The 15607-nt window shown below is 45.5% G+C and overlaps 1 protein-coding gene across 5 annotated transcripts in view; it reads left to right on the top strand.

Moving 5' to 3' along the window:
• PLXNA2 (plexin A2) overlaps positions 1–15607 on the top strand; it is a 322079-nt gene that overhangs the window by 151717 nt on the left and 154755 nt on the right. For all 5 annotated transcript variants that reach the window (XM_066600225.1, XM_066600224.1, XM_066600226.1 and 2 more), the window contains exon 4: positions 7494–7628. In XM_066600225.1, the coding sequence (XP_066456322.1) occupies positions 7494–7628 (135 nt within the window). The remainder of the gene's footprint in view (positions 1–7493; positions 7629–15607) is intronic.

Below are 15607 nucleotides of genomic sequence, written 5' to 3'. Positions count from 1 at the left end.
GACCCATTGACTTCTATGAAGGCTGTTCTAGGCATGTGACCTGTGCAGGGTTATAAGGGGGAGTAGACAAGCAGTTGTGAATGGTGGATCCAATGTTGTATATGTAGGTGTCTCCTCAGTGTATTCCTACCTGTGATGATATCGAGATGACGGCTAAGAAGTTCTCTACAGAACAGACTACAAGTATTATCTGGCTTAGTGGTCAGTGTGAAATAATAGTCATCCCAGGTAGCTGTGGAGAAACGTCCTCTTCTTCAGTCGCCATTTCTCACCGTGTTTTGGTCTCCATCCCGTCTGAATCCCTGACAACAGCATTGTGATGGAACGCTATGATGGATATGGGTGTTATTGTTCTATGAGGTCTCTGTGGGAGCGGGCTTCCTATTCAGGTTGTTGAAAAGGCGCAGAACCATGCTCAACTGAGACGTTGTAAGGGCTGGGAGCGATGCGGTGTGAACACCCCCCAAGGCTGCTCTCACACATGCATTCAGAAAACGTTGCGTGAAACCGCGGCATTTTACAGCGATTTCGTGCAGCATCTTGGAATGTTACAGCGCTCTTTTAAACACAGCCCGTGACTGTGATGGGTGATGAGGTCGTTTTTTAAAAAGCTCTAAAATGCACAAAATAGAGCAGACAGCACACAAAAATTGTGGCATTAGAAACAATGCGTTTGAGCACTGGTCTGCTAGGCCCCAGTGAAAACAATGGCAGCGTCCGGGACGGCACACTAATCGTAGCGAAAGCGTCCAGTGTGAGAGCGGCCCAAGGCTGCTCTCACACAGCCTGCTTTTTATCCTGAGAAACGCAGTCTGCTCTATTTTCGCACGTTTTAGCGCTTTTTAATGCAGCTCATCACCCATCACAGTGATGGGGTACGTTAAAAAATGCTGTTACATGTGTTCAAAAATGCAACGCAAAATCACGTTAAAATTTCGTGGTGTTGGATGCGGCATCTTCTGAATGCATGTGTGGGAGGCTCTTCTCACATCAGTGTTGGCTGCTCGTTAGAATCTCCATCGCGGTGTTCCATTAAAATCTCAGATGAAATAGCGCTACATGCCGTGCTAGTTCATCCGGGAAAATGACGGACAGCACAACGGAAAACGAACCTCTCAATTGGGTCCGTTCATTACTGCTCATCCTCGTCATAAGACAAGAGGCCCCTACACCCACCACAGAGCGGGAAGACGGAGCGGACTGCCCAAATATGTTACACAACTGGAGCTACGTAGGTAACAGCTAGTCCGCCTGTCCATGGGTGTGATGACCAAATAGTCTTAGACAAAACTACTGTGGCTAGTCCTGGTGCCACATTGGCCGTCTCCTAGTAGCCATGAGGGTGATTGCCGGGAAGGTCTATGAGGAATTGTATTCAAGATAAAGATTTCTTGAAACTCCGTAGTGACTGGACATTGACAGGTTAACAGGACAACCACATATCACTGGGCAGTGAATGTACGTATAATCAATAAGGTAGAAGCGGCGATGCGGTGACGTGGCGCTCACATGTGTCACGCCATTTCTGTTTCCAGCAGCCCATGTATTTCTGTTACTAATGTTAACAGCAACAATCCAAAAAAGATGCATTTACAAGAAAAAGAAGGAAATGTCAGCGAAAGCGTTAAATGGATTAATAGCGAGGGGAAGGAATAATTGTCCGTGGTCAGCGCTCTCCAGTCGGACAGAACACTTTAGCAGTCTCTGGCAGCTGAAGGGTTCATTAAATTAACATCAGGTCTTTTAGTGGATGGGCTTCAGAGGCAGTTGCCATGGCAACAGCTTTATTAAACAGCTGCCCTAACGACGCGGGGACATGGCTGGATGGGTGGGGGAAGCGAAAGTAAGAAAGACACTGAGACTGCGAAAGTCATTGCGGTCCTTTGAAGACGGGACCCCAACCGAGGTGGACCAACTGCAGCGTCCTTCTGACACATTCTGCTCCGCTTTTATCTGCAAGGATCCGGCGCGGAGGCTGCGACACTTGTCTTTGAGCGGGGATGAGCCAGTTGTTGGCTCACATTGACCTTGTGTTAATAACCTTGGCTTCCTGGCGGTTTCTAAGAGGTATTCCATGTTTGCTTTTTGGACTATTTCCCTAAAAGGAACACAGAAAGATCCGGTTGGGTGATTTTCATAATTATTACCGCACACACGTGTAACACGCGGTCACGGGCTGGAGGGCGGTTTACAGTTTCCTTCTTGGCTGGGTATTTGGCATTGTTTTGGTGGAGTGTTTAATTTAATGACAAAATTATATTCCCACCTCATTGGTCAATATCTCCAGCAGATTCCCTCTTTGATTGTGTATTCAGGACCCTCCGTATGCGGAGCGCCAGAAGGCAACGGGAAATGATTACTACCCACTTATTGTAACGGTTATTATTATTAGCAGAGATAATGGGCATTTCTCCGGCGAAGGCCAGAGTTTAATCGCTTCCATTCTGCACCGTATAAAACCTCTGTGGAAAGTCATAAAAATCCAGGCCAGGGTGCAGCGAAAACAAGAGTCATAAATATAGAAGAGCCGCTCCGTGCGCGGTCCCACTTGTGCGCAGCCTACTAATACTGGACACTGTGCTGCCGCCATTGTGCCATGGAGTCAAGAATTGCATCGGTCACACAAATACGTTTTTTTTTACATTTATTACCCAACACAAAAATGGCGCGTACAATAGAGTTTACTTTAGCTTCAGATGGATGCATTGGCGCACGCAAAATATACGCACGCAATACACAGAGAATAGAACCATTGATGTCAAGGGGTTTGTTCTCTTCGGTTCTTTTGTGCACATTTCATGCACGTGCAGAAAAATAGGACCTGCTCTATTTTCCTGTGTATTTGCGCACCTAGAGGGCCCCGCAAAAGTCTATGGAGGTGTGCAAAATACAAGGACAAGTGCCATATGTTGCGCAAAACTGCGGGGAAATGGACACATCTGGACCTCATTAGGCTAAATAAGCCTTTTAAATCAGGGCGGGGGTAGTGTCGGGCGCATATGTGAACAGTCCCTGATGCGCAAAGAAGTACATGTCTATGCACAGACACATATGCAAATCAGCCTTATTCACTGTGCAAATATGTTGCGCTGAGACGAGCGTATTTGCACATATGCTCATCTAAAGCCGCCATAGTAGAAGAGAAACCGCCCTAGTAGAATATAATGGCAATAAACAATAGATACTTTGTGCTCATTAGAGAGGTTCCTGTTGACAAGTGTTCATTAATAAATCTCTCTCCTGACTTGTACTGGAATATACCTTGAGGTCCCGTTCCACAACGGTGGTGCATACAAGCCCTCCAGCAGATAACCTATATATTCCTAACCTTATTATTGCCCTCCAAGAGAAAAACTACTTACTGTAAGCAAAAAATTGCCTTTATATTAGCTTCCAATTTACAACGCCCAAACCGGCTCATACATCAGCATTAGACGGCGAGAGGGCCTGCTTCTGAGAGCTTCTCATATGGGTTACATAGTTGCCTGCAGTCTCACTATCCTAGTCATGGACAGATTGGTGCCCGGTTCAGTTGCACGGTTCCACCTCCCTGAGCCCCTCAGTATAAGCTTTGGTTAGAGCTGTGAATCGTTGATGGATGTCTACTTTTCTCCCTTGCGGATCTACAGAGATCAGAAGAGGAAGAATCTTGGAAGGGACCACCCACAGGCTGGTGACATGGGACATCCTCGCTGTCAGTGCTATGGGGACTACTATATAATTACAGTAAAGCTGGTGCTGTATGTGCACACTAGCTAGCACCATATTTTATGGGCACCATGGACAGTACTATTGCATGGATTAACAGTTGATACTATTAAAAGTGCATGTTGTAATTCTATAGTCCACATGACACGTTCTATGGACACTACAGTTCCCATTATTTTATGGGGACTAATAAGGATAGCATCATGGGCTCTTTATGGAACTGTTTCTTGAGCAATATCTGGGAGTATTACAGCAATGTGTGTAGTACAATGGTCCAAAAGTAACCATTGATCTGTGTGGAATCCCAAAACTACATAGAGTACAGGCGATGTGATGTAACGCTGTGCGGTTGGTACGCCTTACCGGTTAGTGTGCAGTCCTCCGCAGGCGCCAGGCCATGATAGCTACAGTATGTCATTTTATGACAAGTGTTGCTGTGCGTTTTGCATAGTCATAGATAAGCTGTTATGATGGATTTTATATACAAAAAAGATTAGTTTATTAGACCCAAAACAGACATTTGGATGTAATGGAAGGATTGTACTGTGCTGCAACCATCTGTTATCCGGTATACTGAAATTAATTTCAATTATCACTCTTGACCCAAGCTGTTCGTTATCTGTGGGGCTCTTATATACTGTCACATATCTGCAGATCAGCAAGTTACTGGGAATAGCAGATACAAAGAACACTCATGAGTATCTTTACACTGGACGACTGTCCCGCGGGCTGCCGCCCCACTATCACTCCTGTTATACAGGGGAGCGATAGTCATTTAGGTGAATGGAGGCAGAGCGGCTCGGGATCGTTCCAGCGTCCGTCTCCATTCACCGTACACAGCAGGCACTCCACCATCGAGCGGCTCCTGTTTGTACGGCCCGACATTTACTTTTTAGTTCTGACTCCGACATGGAAGCGATTTCTCTCTGTGCACTGTCAGCAGCTACGTGTATGTGGGGCGACTATTCTCGAATTCACGGTTTCCAGCACAAATTCTGTCAATAATCACCTGCTGTACTTTCACAAAGAGCGATAGTTCAGTAAATGAGGCAGATCACACCAGAGATCTCCTCCAGCCGCCCGCCTCCATTCAGTGTGAACAGGCAGTCATTCATAGACGAACAACTGCCTGTATATATTGAGCGAAAAGTCACTCATTAGTCCCTTTGTTTTAGTGAGCTGAAACAAAGCGTCTAATGAGCGATTTCTCACCACCATGTTGGGTCTCGCATTGTCATAGGATAACTACTGCGCAAAATTGTTTTTTTCAGCCGTTAGTTGGCCTGTGTAAAAGCACCTTAAGCGTGACGATAGACATTGGACTGTCGACTGATACTTTTACTTGGGATGACTGTCAGACCCTTAAGTGATCCCTCGCAGAATGGAGGCGGAGGGCACCAGAGATCTCTTCCGGTCACCCGCCTCCATACGGAGTAAACAGTTGTTCATAGATGCGCGACTGCCTGTTTACACGGCCGACAGCCACTTGGATTGTAGGGGAGCTGAAAACCAAACAACTCCGACAAGTGAGCAGTTCTCGCTCTCTTGTCCTGTTGGGTCCCGTGTTTACAATAGACGACAGTCGCCCGTAATTGCTCTTTTGAGTGGTTGTCCAGCGACTGTCGACCCGTGTAAGAGTATCCATTGAGTGAGCTGGCAGAGCTGTAATCTGAGTGTCTATGGAGTCCCAGGTTCTCAAATAATGCAAAACTGATTGGACATAACGATTAAAATACTTATTTTAGTGCCCGGTCATTACAGATTATATATGTTTAGTACTTAACAAAAATCAGTGGCCAAATCCTGCACGGAGCCCTTACTTATCCTAGAAATCTATCACTGCTGGTGAACTGATTTATGAGAGTCAATAGGGGGAAATATTTCTGTCTTTGGCTGGATCCTCCGCTGATGAATCTTGACGAGGTTTTTAACGTGGAAAATCACATATAAGCTTATTTAATGCTTGGACTGGTTGCTTATGCAGTGGAAGCTGCTCTTCCCAGTGATGCGTCTGCCCTACATTCAGCCATTTACTAGATTATCTGTTGAGTCATCGCTGTTTTCCAGCAAAGATAGGGGCTACATCTTGCAGCGTCCCACTTGTTTTGGCTTGTTGGCCAGCATTTGACAGTATCCGTTTCCGAATGGGCCGCTGGGCTACTCTAAGCCTTCGGTTCAGATGGCTGCTTTGATCTGTCTGTAGACACATGCCAACCCCCCCCCCCCTCAAACCCTCCGCATCTCAGTGGGACACCATGTTACACTCAAATGGCTGTTCAAAAATGCAAATCCCGCCACGTGCAAGCAGGATGCAGACTGTCACCCTCTCCCTCTAAGGGCCATGAGGCTTTAGAACTGTGAGCCAGACAGCTTGGTGCAGCCCTTCCATTACTCACCATCAGCCTAGCATTTCCTGCTATACACACAAACACAGTATAGAACACATCATGAAATACGAAAGACATAGACAGAATAAAACGCACGTGGAAAACAGTCGTATCTTATAAATGGTGGCATCATGTCCTGTATATCTGATGGTGAGCGGGTCAGATGGGCCGTTCTGTTATGGAATAGAAAGGATCCTTCTAGTAAGACCTTATTGACACGACCCTATATACACCGCTATTGCAGCCGCGTATCACTTGGCGACAGTGCAGGAAATGTAAACAAACAGGAGCACAGCGCATGACGGCACGCGTGAGATACGCTGTCATTCACAGCACAATTTCATGGCAGTGCGCAGGGTAACGGCCGGGCTCACAGCTGTAAAACGCTGCAGACACTGTGCATCTACTGACACATTCCCTTTAGGCATGCTGCACACAGACAGATTTGCATTGCGGTATCTGGAGTGAGCGTCCACCTCCGGATTCTGCAACAAATTCCGCCCATAGCATGCTATGGCAAAATGCGTTTTTCTCTACATGAGCAGAAATCAATTGCGATTTTCCACTCGCGGAGGAAAAATCGCAGCATGCTCCATTTTAGTGCAGATTCAGCATGGATGGCTCTATTAGAGTCTATAGAAGCCGTCTGACCTTTTGCCCTTCTGCAATGACATAACGGAAAGGTCGCAGACTTCACCTGTAAATTTTGTAGCCAATAGCAACCAATCGTAGATCAGCTTTCACTTCTTATACTGCTGGGGTAAAATGAAACAACTGAGCCGTGCCGAGGTCTGCAAAACAAAAACCCCCCACAACAAACCGCATGATGGCGGAGATTTATCCCTAGTGTTGTAGAGTTCCTGAAATGACCAGTTGGTGTGATATAGTTGGCACAACTTACTAGGTTCTTTCCTTCCTCTCAACACTGTGGGAGTTAGGTGTGAAACGTGTCTAAAACACATGATACATTTTGGGTTTGCCGTGTACTTCTTTTTTTTTCATTGGCTATTTAGCTTAGTAAATCTCCTGAAAAGTGTGAATTGGAGATATAATGGCCGTACGTTAACATTGGAGATCTGGCAGCTGCACTAAAATACAGCCAAGAGGTTCCTGAATGTCATCGTAAGAGCCGGCTTCCAACCTCACACTTATTTATCAAGAGGTTTCATAAGAAATAAGTAACAAACTTCCCTTTGTGAGTCCACAGCTTGGAAACATCCACACAGATCAGTCCTAAGAGCAGCTCTAAGGGCAGTAAATGGGAATGCTTGCAGACAATAACTGTTGTGCCTGACACAACCTTACAGCGATGAGCGACGTCCACATGTCAGTAACTGATCACAGACTGATATACAGTATATAGAACAATAAGCATTGTGTTTATCTTGTGTCTTCCAGATTCGGGCAGATGGTCCTCCATATGGTGGCATTCAGTATGAAGTAGTACCTGCCATGAGAGATGGGAGTCCGATCCTCCGAGACATGGCATTTTCCGTGGACAACAAATACCTTTATGTCATGTCAGAAAGACAGGTAAGACACTGATGTGACTTTGGCCTCGTTGATGTCGCCATTACTACTTCCACTGTTCTGCTCCACTACAGGAGCAGTGCTGGATCTGCCATATGCCAACACCAACGGACTCTATAGACTATAATAGGGTCCGGCACTGTTCTGTCATGGGGTCCAGTATTAGGCTGGAAACAATTGCACTCTGTGCTGCATTATTTGTTCCCTTATCTTTGCAAATGCGGCTTTATTTGATTAACCATATTGCCATACATATACAATGGTCATCAGTACATGGAAGATGGCGGCCATCGGAGATCACCAACCAGGGGTTTATATACTTCTAATGGCCGACTGGTGTTTGCCGAAGAGTCATTGTTCAGCTGATGGGTGTTTGTCTGTTCAGTGTGGCATCGGAAAGGTTGGAGGAGTTGTAAAGATGACTGGACATACCGCTTGGCGGCCCATCACCCGTAGTTGGTTTTCTGCAGATTCTCAGATGCTGAAAAGATCTGCAGCAAATCTGCATTAAAATCCAAGTCATACGGTGTAGATTTTGACACGGATCTGCAGCAGATCTCACCACTTTCATTGAAGACACATGCCTTCTGCACCAAAATCCTCACCAAATGGGATATTGGTGCGCTTTAATTCAGCTGCAGCAAATCTGTACCAAAACCTGCACATGTTAACGCACCCTTAGGCCTCTTTCACATGAGCGTCATTTGGATGCAAAGTAGGCGTGTCAAAAAAAATTGCGTCCATTAGAACCAATGGTTTCCTATGGGCTCCTTCAGATGAACGATTTTTTGACGCACCAAAGAAATCGCACCACAGAAGGTGCGTTCTTTTAACGCCAGCATTTCTTCAGGGATTTCGGGGCTGCAGTGTTGTTTCACCGTAGCCAGGCGTGTGAATGAACGATAAAATCAGGAAGAAAAGCCACGACTTGGTCGCAGCTGTTCTTCATTCGTGTGATTTTTAAGCTCCGATTTTTTTTTAGCGCAGCCATCTTGAATGTAAAATGACGCTTGTGTGAAAGAGGCCTTAAAGGGGTTGTACAGGATTAGGAAGTCACAGTTCCTTTCCTGCACTATTAGGCCTTTTTCACACAAGCGTTGCCACTCAGCTGCGCTAAAAAATCGTGACAGTCTGAGCATAAAATTGCATGGACGTAGAATAGCTGCGAACAAGTTGCGGCTGTTCTTCGTGTTTTTATCATCCATTCACATGGCTGGCTGGTGTGAAAGAAGCCTAATCAGCATGTGTCCGTAGCTTCTGGCTGGTTTGCAGCTGGGTTTTCTTCATTACCTCGCGTACCTTGTGAGCAGGTGTCACACTGCGTTGGAAGAGAGTAGCCATTTTGGCCAAATCTGCATTGTTCATTTCATTTGTTCTGCTGTGTCTTAAGACTGAAGTAATGGCACTGCCACATCCATCTCATGGCAGACACAGCCAACTGCAATGGCTGTAATGGCATCCAAAGAGTCACAATGTCTGTAATGTTACTGGACATATAATAACGCAGCGTGATGCGCTATTTATTGTGGCATATTTGACGGAGCAGGTCCAAACACAGATGTACACAGAGCCTAATCCCGTAGCGCCCCTTAAAAGTTGATGTGTATGACCAGCTAAGGCGTGCGTATGCTGGTTGTGTAAATATACCAAATGCGCAATGCCTCAGTGAGGACCAGCAGCGTTGAGTCCAAGGAGCAGGTCTGTCATGATGCCTGTATGAGCTCCCGCCTCACTTGACATTTCCCCATTTTCCGTCCCAGAAGCCGCCATCCTCGCGCACTTCGAGTAAAATATTAAAAGGCAGTTTAATTCTCCCCAGAGCCCAGGACATTGCAGCGACAGAACGCGTCTGTATCTGTATCCACCACCCAAAAGGATTTCCGCCATAAATCTCCTGGCGCACCGCAGAAAGAGGATAGAAAAATGAATAGATATAGGTCTGCGTAATTTGTCCAAATCGCATTTTCCAAGGTGTCGGCTTGAGCCCCTCGCATTGGAAACAGGGAAGCCTTTTCTCCACACCTCGTAATTGTTTGTGTCAGGTTTATGATAATTCCGAATTAAAGCGAGAGATGTTTAATCCTTCCTCCTGCTCGCTGCGGGAGACATTAATGCACATTTTTCTCTTGCAAATTGACTTCTCCATGTAAAGATTAGAGCGGCCGGAGTTTGTTCTGTTTGGACAGCCGCCTTGTAGAATTCAGATTTCATGCAAATTTAGGGAAGCGATTTAGGCTGCTGGCAGTCGGATAATGAAAGACCAGAATAGCTAACTGGGTGTTTAGGAAGGAGCCTACATCGGTCCACGGTGACGGATTTAGGAATCTGCAGTATTAGAGATTAGCATGAGATGTTACACAGTGGCGGTATTATTACTACCTACTGCGGATACAATGTATGCCGGAGAGTTCTACAAATTCCATGATCACCGTCTACACGGATAAGGCGGGCATTAAAAGGCATGCATTGTCAAATTTTCCTTCATACTTGCGGGTACGAATTGCGTATTCCATGAGTGGAATACACAGCATGCTCTAGTTTAGCGTTGATTCTGTGCGGTTGGCCTCAATAGATGTCTATAGATGCTGGCGGTCCACAGCACCTCCGCAATTAACATTACGTATGTCTGGCTGAAACTTTTGCAACTTGATAGGAAAATACACAAACAAAATCCAGAATGCCAGCTGGAGGGGAGACAGAGATATTTCTCTCCTGCGGGCGATATGATGTGCATATTGTACATCCGCGGGGAAAAATGATCGAATCTGCGATCTTTCAGGGCCATTAGCAATTACTTTGTGATGGATCGCAGGTTTTTCTGAATGCGGAATCAGACCCGTTTGTGTGACCCCGGCCTCACACTCAGGGCTCATTCACACGGGGACCAACGTGCGCGAAAAACTTGTGGCTATTCGAACCAGTGGTTTCCTATGGAAACGTTCAGATGAAGGAATTTTAGACATGTAATAAACATGTGAACGTTCCCATAGGAACCCATTGGTTCTAATATCTGCAAGTTTTTTACACACATGACTTTTGCGTGCGTAGGTTCCAACGTGGAAGGGGCCTTAGTTTTATCACAATGTATAACTAACATTACACTGTACATATCAGCCCTTACAAGCATCCACACACCGTTACATCATTAGCTTCCACCTGTCATTCCAAACCTCATACTGTCTCTTTAAATAAAACCAAGTTCCCAAATTTGACAATTTTGATGAAATAAGCTTCTAACAAATCTTCTCCAATGCGCTCTCAGCCAAGAGTTCGGTGATAATTAGCCAAGCTACTATAACTGACAAGTAAAATTCTTAATTACCACTAATTGTCCCTCCTCCCATCACACCAACCCAAAAAAGGAGCATTCTGCCTAATTGCTACCTACTCTGCGCATTGTTAATGGACACTGTTCTTCATCTGACAGCTACTTAATTAGGTCAACGGCTTTCTTTCTGCAGTCTCTATAATTATCCCACCTGTGCCCGTTCTTCACCTGTGGACGCAGCACGGAAGTCGCCAAAATCTTTAACCGCGAAAAATAACCCTTCAAATTAGTAAACTGTGGAAACTGAACAAATCGCCGATGGTGATGATGTCACAATGCGGTCTACGAGAACCGTGATCACAAAAAGTGACAACTGATCACATCCCAGTTTTCTGAAGCAAGTGCAGCGATCCGATTGGACGGCAATGAAACCTTTATACATCAGACTCCCTAGAAGAAAATATTCCACTGCACGTCTTCAAGCACTGACAGAAGACACATGTCCGAGGAGATTTTAGGAGATTAGAAGAAAAAGATCTGATTCTTCTGATTTTTTTTTTTTTTTAAGGAACAGCAACACTTTTGTCCTAAGGGCTCCCACACACTTGTGTTTGCATTTTTTGTTAATGCAATTGTCAATGGGACTTTCTAATGTAGAAAACACAATGCAGCGCAGTGCAACTTGCGTTTTTGGTGCGTTTTTAAAATTAGAAAGTCCCATTGACCATCGCGTTAACAAAAAACGCGTTAGATTTATAACTCCTCAATACATCTTGTAGAATTTTTTGTGTTTTTACCGCAGACCTTAAATAACATCCACAAGACGTCCTTTATTCCACTGCAGAAAGTTTTTCCGATGCAGAGATGAATTCTTTTTTAATTAAAGCGACCCGGATTTTAACCCATGCAGAATTCAAGCCCTGTAGGAATAACATTGTGATTCTCAAATGTCCACGCGGACAAATTCTATTCCGAGTGAAAGAACCCTTAGGCTGGGGTCACACGGAACAGTAATCCTGCAGAAATCTTGCGGAATGACCACACCGAAAAAACGTGAAGTTTCCACGGAATAAGCTTTTTGGGGCTTTTTTTTTAGCATAATGCAGATTAGCCAACAGCATGGTGATAGGTAAAGAGCACTCATGTTATAGCACCCTTCTATGTGCAGACCCCCAGGACAGCTGTGTAGTGACGCCTCTCTGAGCAGACCTCCAGGATAGCTGTGTAGTGACCCCTCTCTGAACAGAACTCCAGGACAGTTGTGTAGTGACCACTCTCTGAGCAGACCTCCAGGACAACTGTGTAGTGACCCCTCTCTGAACAGACCTCCAGGACAGTTGTGTAGTGACCCCTCTCTGAACAGACCTCCAGGACAGTTGTGTAGTGACCCCTCTCTGAACAGACCTCCAGGACAGTTGTGTAGTGACCTCTCTCTGAACAGACCTCCAGGACAGTTGTGTTTTGCAAGTTAAACATTCCCAGATCTTTTAACCGTTCCTCATAGGACATCTTTTAAAGTGGGGTGCCCAGAACTGGACACAGTATTCCAGATGAGATCTGACTAAGGAAGAGTAGAGGGGGATAATGACCTCACATGATCTAGACTCTATGCTTCTCTTAATATATCCCAGAATTGTGTTTGCCTTTTTAGCTGCTGCATCACATTGTTGACTCATGTTCAGTCTATGAACGATGAGCGATGTGTTTAACTATGAAAGTGCAGTGTTAATAGCAGCTGTTTAGTATTGAACGGCCACTATGTTAACTGAATGGAGAGGGACAGAGGGGAGCGAGAACTGAAATCTGCTCCTGCCACCCCGCAGTGAGCCAGCGATCCAAGCTCCCGTGCAGGACCACGGGAGCATGTATGTGCGGAGACGAATGTCGGGCATCATATGCCCGACATTTGTCCCGTCTAAATGGGGCTTTATAAATAAGTTGTTATTGGACATCAGCTGCATTTGTCATAGACCTTGTTCTTCGGTGAATAAAATTATTTCTCAAAAATTCTGCGTGTGTCTTCCCCACTTACCACCTTACTAGGGTCTTAATATGTGCCCCAGAGCAGGCTTACCGATCAAACGTCTTTCAAGCGCGATTCTAATCACTTGGTTCAGTAAGGGTGTTGTTTTTTTTTTACGGGCTATTGCACACATGCGTTTTTCTTGCACGTTTTTTTTTACGCGATTGTCAATGTGACTTTCGACTTGTTAAAAACACATCACACAAAAATGGCAAAGTACAAACTTGCGTTTTTTGTGTGATGCGTTTTTAACATTAGAAAGTCACATTGACAATCGCGTAAAACAAAACGTGCAAGAAAAATGCAAGTGTGCAAGAGCCCTTAAGGAGAGCACCTAGAACGTGTTGAGGAGACTTATAAGGCCACCCATGGTCCTTTGGAAAAAATACAAATGGGAAGATGGCTCAATTCCTCTGCAGCGCCACCTATTGGACGACAGTATTCCTGCAAATTAACCTTTTAGACAATCTTTATAAGAATGACTTGAATTTGTACGCCAAGCCAGAAAACCATATACAGACAGCTGCTTCTGAGTTTTTGCCCCTCATCAGTTTGCAGTAGGTTTCTTGCTTGGCTAGCAGGAGACCTAAAAACGTGGGTCAGGAAGGGTATTGTTTCTCCTTAAGGAGAGAACCTAGAAGGTAGGTGAGGAGACTTATAAAGACACCAATGCTCATCTGGGAAATATTCAAATAGGGAAGAAGGAACAAACATACTGCACATTGATGAAGAGAAAAAACTCCAAAACAGCTGGCTCTGTATGGTTTTCTGGCCGGTTTTCAATCCCCGGTCATTGTTATAAGGCTTGTATAAAGAGTCTGACATTGATTGCAGGAATACAGCCTTCTAACAGGAGGTGCTGCAGAGGTATTGTTCCATCTTCCCTAATTTCTAATCACTTGAGCACGTCACTAGTCTTTGCTTTCTTACCACGTGGATTTCATTGGCGTGCATGACATTCTTTTCCTTTGTGAATAAGAAACTGGATCCTCAGAACAGAAGCTGCGGTTTTGGTGAGATATACCCTGTACTTGTGGTTTACGGTGAGATATACCCCGTACTTGTGGTTTACGGAGAGATATACCCTGTACTTGTGGTTTACGGTGAGATATACCCCGTACTTGTGGTTTAGGCCTCATTCACACAAGCGTTTTTATGGAGCTATTTAGCCATGATAAAATGTTGACCGAAAAATCACAACCATGTGATTCATTGGATTCCAGCGCATTCATTCCCAATAGAAAGCCCTTGACCTATCTTTTGATGAAACATACTGGAAGCTCCCATAGACACCTATGGTAGGGGGTTTACCTGCGTTCGGCTCTCTGAAAAGAAAACAGCTGCCTCTATTGACCCACTAGAAGTCAATCTGAGGATTTCTATCAACTAACAGAATTCTGTGCTGTGTAGTGCGGTGAGATATACCATGTGCCTGTAGTTTACGGTAAGATATGCTCTGCACTTGTGGTTTATGGTGAGATATATATTCTGCGCTTGTGGTTTCTGGTAAGATATATTTATAGATATATATAGCCTGCGCTTGTGGTTTACAGTGAGATCTACCCTGCGCTTGTGGTTTACGGTGAGATATACATCCTGCGCTTGTGGTTTACGGTGATATATACATATATATAGACTGCAATTGTGGTTTATGGAGATATATATATAGCCTGCGCTTGTGGTTTATGGTGAAATATATATTGCCTGCGCTTGTGGTTTACGGTGAAATATACATCCTGCGCTTGTAGTTAACGTTGAGATATACCGCGTGCCTGTGGTTTATGGTGAGATATACTGTGTAACTGTGGTTTATGATGAGGTACGCCCTGCACTTGTGGTTTACGGTGAGATGCGCCCTGCACTTGTGGGTTACGGTGAGATGCGCCCTGCACTTGTGGGTTACGGTGAGATATGCCCTGCACTTGTGGTTCATGGTGAGGTATGCCCTGCACTTGTGGTTCACGGTGAGGTATGCCCTGCACCTGTGGTTCACGGTGAGGTATGCCCTGCACTTGTGGTTTACGGTGAGATATATAGCCTGCGCTTGTAGTTTACGGAGAGATATGCCCTGCACCTGTGGTTTACGGAGAGATATGCCCTGCACCTGTGGTTTACGGTGAGGTATGCCCTGCACCTATGGTTTACGGTGAGGTATGCCCTGCACCTGTGGTTTACAGTGAGGTATGCCCTGCACCTGTGGTTTACGGTGAGGTATGCCCTGCACCTGTGGTTTACGGTGAGGTATGCCCTGCACCTGTGGTTTACGGTGAGGTATGCCCTGCACCTGTGGTTTACGGTGAGGTATGCCCTGCACCTGTGGTTTACGGTGAGGTATGCCCTGCACCTGTGGTTTACGGTGAGGTATGCCCTGCACCTGTGGTTTACGGTGAGGTATGCCCTGCACCTGTGGTTTACCGTGAGGTATGCCCTGCACCTGTGGTTTACGGTGAGGTATGCCCTGCACCTGTGGTTTACCGTGAGGTATGCCCTGCACCTGTAGTTTACGGAGAGATATGCCCTGCACCTGTGGTTTACGGTGAGGTATGCCCTGCACCTGTGGTTTACGGTGAGGTATGCCCTGCACCTGTGGTTTACGGTGAGGTATGCCCTGCACCTGTGGTTTACGGTGAGGTATGCCCTGCACCTGTGGTTTACGGTGAGGTATGCCCTGCACCTGTGGTTTACGGTGAG

This window comes from Eleutherodactylus coqui, chromosome 4, assembly GCF_035609145.1.
Source record: "Eleutherodactylus coqui strain aEleCoq1 chromosome 4, aEleCoq1.hap1, whole genome shotgun sequence".
In the NCBI taxonomy this organism is placed as follows: Eukaryota; Metazoa; Chordata; class Amphibia; order Anura; family Eleutherodactylidae; genus Eleutherodactylus; species Eleutherodactylus coqui.
Note: the sequence above shows the minus strand (reverse complement) of the source record. Positions and strands in the feature narration are given on the sequence as shown.